At 46.7% G+C, this 6,819-nt stretch overlaps 1 protein-coding gene across 9 annotated transcripts in view; it reads right to left on the bottom strand.

Moving 5' to 3' along the window:
• Positions 1-3,409: 3,409 nt before the first annotated feature.
• The window catches only part of LOC105544190 (40S ribosomal protein S10), an 8,562-nt gene continuing 5,152 nt past the window's right edge, over positions 3,410-6,819 (bottom strand). For 6 of the 9 annotated variants that reach the window (XM_011986525.1, XM_011986523.1, XM_011986522.1 and 3 more), the window contains exons 5-6: positions 4,072-4,127; positions 3,410-3,503 (exon numbers count right to left, since the gene is read on the bottom strand). In XM_011986525.1, coding sequence (XP_011841915.1) covers positions 3,462-3,503; positions 4,072-4,127 — 98 coding nt within the window. In that variant the 3' untranslated portion in view covers positions 3,410-3,461. Of the gene's footprint in view, positions 3,504-3,751; positions 4,128-6,819 lie in introns of those variants that run through there. The other 3 variants (XM_011986528.1, XM_011986521.1, XM_011986520.1) reach the window with 3 other exon arrangements.

Genomic DNA, 6,819 nt, shown 5'->3' on the forward strand with positions numbered 1-6,819 from the left:
GCTCACTGCAACCTCCGCCTCCCGAGTTCAAGCGATTCCCCTGGCTTAGCCTCCCGAGTAGCTGGGAGTACATGCATGTACCACCACGCCTGGCTAATTTTGTATTTTTAGTAGAGACCAGGTTTCTCCATGTTGGTCAGGCTGATCTCAAACTCCCCAACCTCAGGTGATCCTCGGCCTCCCAAAGTGCTGGGATTACAGGCGTGAGCCACCACACCCAGCCTCTTAGGGGATCTTTTAAGCTGCTCTATCTTGCCTCCAAGCATCTAACATGCCTACATGATAGCTGCTTCCTGGTCTGTTTATTAATCAAAACAGAAGTGGTGCTTCAAAAGAGTCACTGAGACTTAAAGCTGTTGTTGGCACTGGCTGCAAGGGGATTTGTGTCCCTATCAGGAAGTTTATGTTAAGTTAGGAAAATGTATCTTCAGCTATCAGCTTCCCAAATCCCTTGAAAAACCCTTTGGTAGGTAGTAGTAGTGGTGGTTGGGATTATCTGATGAACCATTGGGCTGGTGGGTAGATTTGAGGCTAAGGTGCACCTGGAGACCAACCCTGGAAGATGGGTTAAACCTCTTCAAAGCTTTTCCCGAGTGATGGCTGGGCCCATGCAGCCTGCCCCGCAACTCACCTCTGGGCCACTTCAGCCTTCATTCATCTCCTTTGCCCTACACGTCCTTAGAATTCAGTCTGGATGCGATTTACCACTTATAGAATAGTTGTTGTTCTGGACTCTTAACGTATAGCTTTGGTTTTGTTTTCCCAACTCGACTGTCAGGTGCTTAAGGGCAAATTTTGAGCCTTGTTTCTCAGAGCTCTTATTCGCAATGATCCTTGAGCAGCTAATGAATGATTATTGATTGGAAGGGCTGTTTTCATCTACCAAGGTAGGGACAGAGCTGGCAGGCACCAAGATCCACTTCTACCTGCATGTTTTTATTCACATGCTCTTTTCTAGACTCCTCGGGTTTCCCCAGAGTCCATGGGTGATCTTGGAGTATATATTATGAAACTAATCTGAATCACGAGGAAAGAAGTTGGCAAAGAGCCCTAGCTGAAAAAGTAACATTTTAGGGCCAGAAAATCACTAAGGTCGTAGAGGAAACCTATTCACTAGCTGGCCTGTGGGAAACAGAAAGGCAGGAGCTCCTAACATTTCACAGTGGAATCCAGGTTAAACAATCACAAAGTGTGTGAACATGGGCAAACCACTTGACATCACTCGAGCCAGCAGAAAAATTGGATAAAAAGCAATCTTTGAAACGAGCCAAGGCCGTGCTGAAACGAGCTTCCCCAAACACTGCTGCTTTCTGCCAAAGCAAGCTTCTATTTTATTGGTGGCTCAGATTCCAAAGTTCACTTCCCAGGACTAACAGTTAAGTGCATATTTGGAGTTGCCATCAGCTGCCACCTCGTGGTCTACATTACAACTGCCTATCAATACTGAAGGTGGTTTAGAATTCTCATCTGTGTAGTTTAGAATTGTCACAAATCTCATTTGACCAATTTTTTTTTTTTTTTTTTTTTTTTTTTGAGATTGGGTCTCAATGGATGGTTTCAACTCCTGGGCTCAAGTGATCCTTCTACCTCAGGCTCCTGAGTAGCTGGGACTACAGGTGTGTGCCACAGTGCTCAGCTTCATGAGATCAGTGATTATTATTGAGTCTTACTCTGTCGCCTAGGCTGGAGTGCAGTGGCACAATCTCAGCTCACTGCAACCTCTACTTCCTGGGCTCAAACAATCCTCCTGACTCAGCCTTCCAAATAGCTGGAACTACAGGTGAGCACAACCATGCGAGGCTGATTTTTGTATTTTTTTTTTGTGGAGATGGGGTTTCACTGTTACCCATGCCGGGTCTTTAACTCCTGGACTCAAGTGACCCACCCATCTTGCCCTCCCAAACTGCTGGGATTAAAGGTTTGAACCACAATGCCGGGCCCCATTTCACCAATTATTGTCCATTTTTATACAATGCTTAAACCACGGTACTCCACAAATGATTCCTAAGTTCCCAAAACCCATAAGATGCACTTCCAATTAGCTACCAGTTTTTCTGGCTGAAAAACACTACCTTGGGCCTGTCTTGAGCCACTGCTTGGTTCAGAGCTGTTACCTCAAATGCTTTAACCACCTCCATCCCAGTAACTCGTATTTACTGCAGATAGTCATGGTGACTGATCTGCACGCCAAGGTTGGTGTCCTGCTCAGCAAGCCTGCAGGATTCTCTCAGCTCTCACTGGGCTATGCCAGGTTTCCCTTCTGGCATTGTGCCAGGTATATAGTATATTTGCAGTCCCTTTCCTGCATCCATGCTGAGATCACACTTGAAGACTATATACACATCTCTAGTCCATTTAGTCATGCTATGACGGATCACCACTCGGAGACCAAGGAAAACTACAACTCTTATTCCTTCCTTAAAGGAACCCTGGACAGCAAAGCTCCTACTGCCCAATATTTATTCCAATTATGTTAAGACCTAAAAATGTTGGTCAGGCATGGTGGCTCACACCTGTAATCCCAGCACTTTGGAAGGCCTAGGTGGGCATTTCACCTGAGGTCAGGAGTTCGAGACCAGCCTGACTAACACGCAGAAACCCCATCTGTACTAAAAATACAAAATTAGCCGGGCATGGTGGCAGAAGCCTGTAATCCCAGTTACTCGGAAGGCTGAGAGAGAATTGCTTGACCTGGGAGGCGGAGGTTGCAATGAGCTGAGATTGCGCCATTGCACTCCAGCCTGGGCGACAAGAGGTAGACTCCGTCTCAAAAAAAATTTTTAGATGCGTTTCAAATGTTTCGGTCCTTGAGACAGGGTCTTGCTGTGTTTCTCAGGCTGGTCTCAAACTCCTAGCCTCGAGCAATCCTGCCTCAGGCTCCTGAGTAGCTGGGACTACAGGCCTTAGTCACTGTGAACAGTGGTTTTTGTGCATTGTTTTCTCCCTTGATTCTTGTCAACAAACGCCGAGCCTTGAAGACATATTAGTAATGCTGGCCTAAACACCATTCCTGTGCTTCTTCCCCATAAATTGAAGGAGAACCATTTCCTTGGTTACCTTTCATCCTCCCTGCCCAGCACTTCTTATAGTTCCCGACAGCAGGCACAAATCACAACTCCCAGGCAACCAGCAACTTTCCCACCACGCAGAGCTGAGGCAGCATGGCTGGTCTGGAGAAGGAACCCAGTTTTCCAACTGCCTCCGAGGTGCAGCACCATATGGGACACCACTCTGCAGGGAGGCGCTGGCTAGAGAAAGCAGGGCACATGCCAAAGCCAAGGACAGCAGCAGCCGGTGTCACCCAGGACAACGACAACCCCCCAAACCAAGCCAGTACTGTCCCATTTACACTCTGACCCTTAAAACGTTCCTGTTGAGGCTGCACAAAGCAAACAAAATGGACACAAGATTAAGGTTTTTTGGCTGTAAGTTTATTCAATGCAAAATAATCCTCTTCAATTTTACTGAGGTGGCTGACCACGTCCACGACCAAATCCGCCTCTCTGTAAGAGAAAGCACATCACATCAGCATGAGCAGCACTCTGGTTTGACCTTGTGGTTTTGCTAACTTTCAGGCCTCATTATAACTCCAGAGGCCCCCAAATGTAAACTGCTGGGAGAGAGCTGAGTACAGGCTGTAAATCCCAGCACTGCCCCTTACTGGATGTGGGGCCATATCCAACGTCTAGGCCCATTTCCTTGGTAGCTGTAATTACCTCTATTTTATAGATGGGGAAACATTGTATGAAAAAAGATGGAGGATTTGATTTCATACCATCTTGGTTCTTAAGCCCACTCACCTTCCAGTGTTTAGTTCAATGTCAAGCATTAACAAAACAGAATATAACAGCAGGCCACATGTACTGATTTCTGAGACTCATTTCAGTAATTTACATATTTACAAAAGTTTGCATGCTACAGCTCAATGTAAAATTTGGAATTTGGAAAAAAGCGGGAGGAGGGAACTGGCTGACAGGACCATACTATACGACATCCCCACAACTTGCCGAGCAACCAGACTGAGGCCAGAACAAATGATGGCTCATGGAAAACAAATAGGAAGATACTCACAAACTGGAATTCGGTTGCTGACCCAGCCCCAGCCTCGGCTTTCTTGTCAGCACCAGCTAGAAAGTGAAACATCGATTTAGAATCATCATATTATCCAATCTACTATAGAACACGGGAAGACAACTCACCGACTCCAATCTTGCAGGAAAAGCCACGCACCACCCCATTAAATATAAGCAAATTACACCAGTGGTGGGGAACACCTTCTCAGCCACCTTTGCCTCTCCTGGGGTGCCCTTCTCAGCCTTCCAATACTCACAGCCCAAACTACAAATCCTCCCAAAGGATTCCCACTTCTGATCACACTGACTGACTTACCCACTTCAGAGCAGCATCTAGATAACAAAGGGAGCGTAATTAGGGAAGAACTAACATGTAAAGGGGCAAGGGCCCACAAAAGCCTTAATTACCATGGGAGAAAAGTAGACAAGATGCTGCCCTGTCCTATATACCAGTCACAGCTCAAATGGAGTCATGCAAAATTCACTAGTTTTCTTATACTTATTTGAGACAGGGTCTTGCCTTGTTGACTGGAGTGCAGTGGCCAGATCTCAGCTCACTGCAAGCTCCGCCTCCCGGGTTCACGCCATTCTCCTGCCTCAGCCTCCCAAGTCGCTGGGACTACAGGCGCCCGCCACCTCGCCTGGCTAGTTTTTTGTATTTTTTAGTAGAGACGGGGTTTCACCGTGTTCACCAGGATGGTCTCGATCTCCTGAAATCATGATCCGCCCATCTCAGCCTCCCAAAGTGCTGGGATTACAGGCTTGAGCCACCGCGCCTGGCCCGAGACAGGGTCTTACTCTGTCGCCCAGGATGGAGTGCAGTGGCATGATCTCAGCTTACTACAACCTCTGCCTCATGGGCTCAAGCGATCCTTCCACCTCAGCTGGGACTGTAGGCAGCTAATTTTTATATTTTTTGTTTGTTTGTTTGAGACAGAATTTTGCTCTTGTTGCCCAGGCTAGAGTGCAACGGCGTGATCTCAGCTCACTGCAACCTCTGCCTCCCAGGTTCAAGTGATTCTCCTGCCTCAGCCTCCTCAGTAGCTGGGATTACAGGCACGCGCCACCATGCATAGCTAATTTTTTTGTATTTTTAGTAGAGACGAGGTTTCTCCATGTTGGTTTCTCCAGGCTGGTCTCAAACTCCCAACCTCAGGTGATCTGCCCGCCTCAGTCTCCCAAAATGTTGGGATTACAGGCATGAGCCAACTCCATCTGGCCCTAATTTTTATATTTTTTGTAGAGATGGGTGCAGCCATGTTGCCCAGGCTGGTCTCAAAATCCTGAGCTCAAGTGATCTGCCTGCCTCGGCCTCCCAAAGTGCTAGAATTACAGGTGTGAGTCACTGCACCCAGCCAATTACAAAGACTTAAGGAAAACAAGAATGTAAAATATTTCAATACTGTTTATACTGATTACATGTTAAATTAACACTTTCAAATATTTTAAAAATCGACTTATTTATATTTATTTATTTATTCTTTTTTTTTTGAGATGAACTCTCACTGTTGTTCCTGAGGCTGGAGTGCAATGGTGCCATCTCAGCTCACTGCAACCTCCACCTCTGGGGTTCAAGCAATTCTCCTGCCTCGGCCCCCTGAGTAGCTGGGATTACATGTGCATACCACCATGCCCGGCTAATTTTTTGGATTTTAAGTAGAAATGGGGTTTCACCATGTTGGCCAGGCTGGTCTCGAACTCCTGACCTCAGGTGATCTGCCCGTCTCAGCCTCCCAAAGTGCTGGGATTACAGGTGTGAGCCACCGTGCCTGGCCCTGACTTATCTGAGTTGGGGGGGTCTCACTCTGTCGCCCAGGCTGGAGTGTAGCAACAAGATCATAGCTCACTGTATCTCAAACTCCTAGGCTCAAAACAATCCTCTTGCTTTGGCTTTCCAAGTAGCTAGGACTACAGGCACATACCACCATTCCCACCTCACTTCTACACATATTTGATTAAATAAAAGACATTAGTAATCAAATAACCTGTTTCCACTTGCTTTTTCAAGTGTGGCTACCAGGAAATTTTGTATTAGATCTATGGCTCACATTGGGCACAAGGATAGGGGGAGGAAAGCAAATGCCAATAACGAATATGGTTTCAGTAATCATTAAATTTCTTTTTTTTTTGAGACAGGGTCTTGTTCTGTTGCCCAGGGTGGAGTGCAGTGGCATGATCTCGGCTCACTGCAACCTCCACCTCCCAGGTTCAAGCAATTCTCCTGCCTCAGCCTCCCGAGTAGCTGAGATTATTACAGGCAGGTACATACCACCACACCAGGCTAATTTTTTCAAGTAGAGATGGGGTTTCACCACACTGGCCAGGCTGATCTTAACTCCTGACCTCAAGTGATCCACCTGCCTCGGCCTCCCAAAGTGCTGGGATTATAGGCATGAGCCACTGTGCCTGGCCCATAATCATTAAACTTCCAATATCACCAACTTCCTCTCAACCAAGGGCTAGAGAAATCCCAGTTACTTGGGAGGCTGAGGCAGAAGAATGGGGTGAACCCAGGAGGCAGAGCTTGCAGTGAGCTAAGATCGTGCCACTGCACTCCAGCCTGGGCCACAGAGCAAAGACTGTCTCAAAACCAAACCAAAACAAAACAAAACAAGTTGAATCCTATTATTCCTTTACAAAAATACTAACAAAGGCTCCTCATCTTACTGAAGTGTTTTTTTTTTTTTTTTTTTTTTTGGAGGGAGTTTCGCTCTGTCGCCCAGGCTGGAGTGCAGTGGCCAGATCT

This window comes from Mandrillus leucophaeus, unplaced genomic scaffold, assembly GCF_000951045.1.
Source record: "Mandrillus leucophaeus isolate KB7577 unplaced genomic scaffold, Mleu.le_1.0 Scaffold3, whole genome shotgun sequence".
Classification (NCBI taxonomy): Eukaryota; Metazoa; Chordata; class Mammalia; order Primates; family Cercopithecidae; genus Mandrillus; species Mandrillus leucophaeus.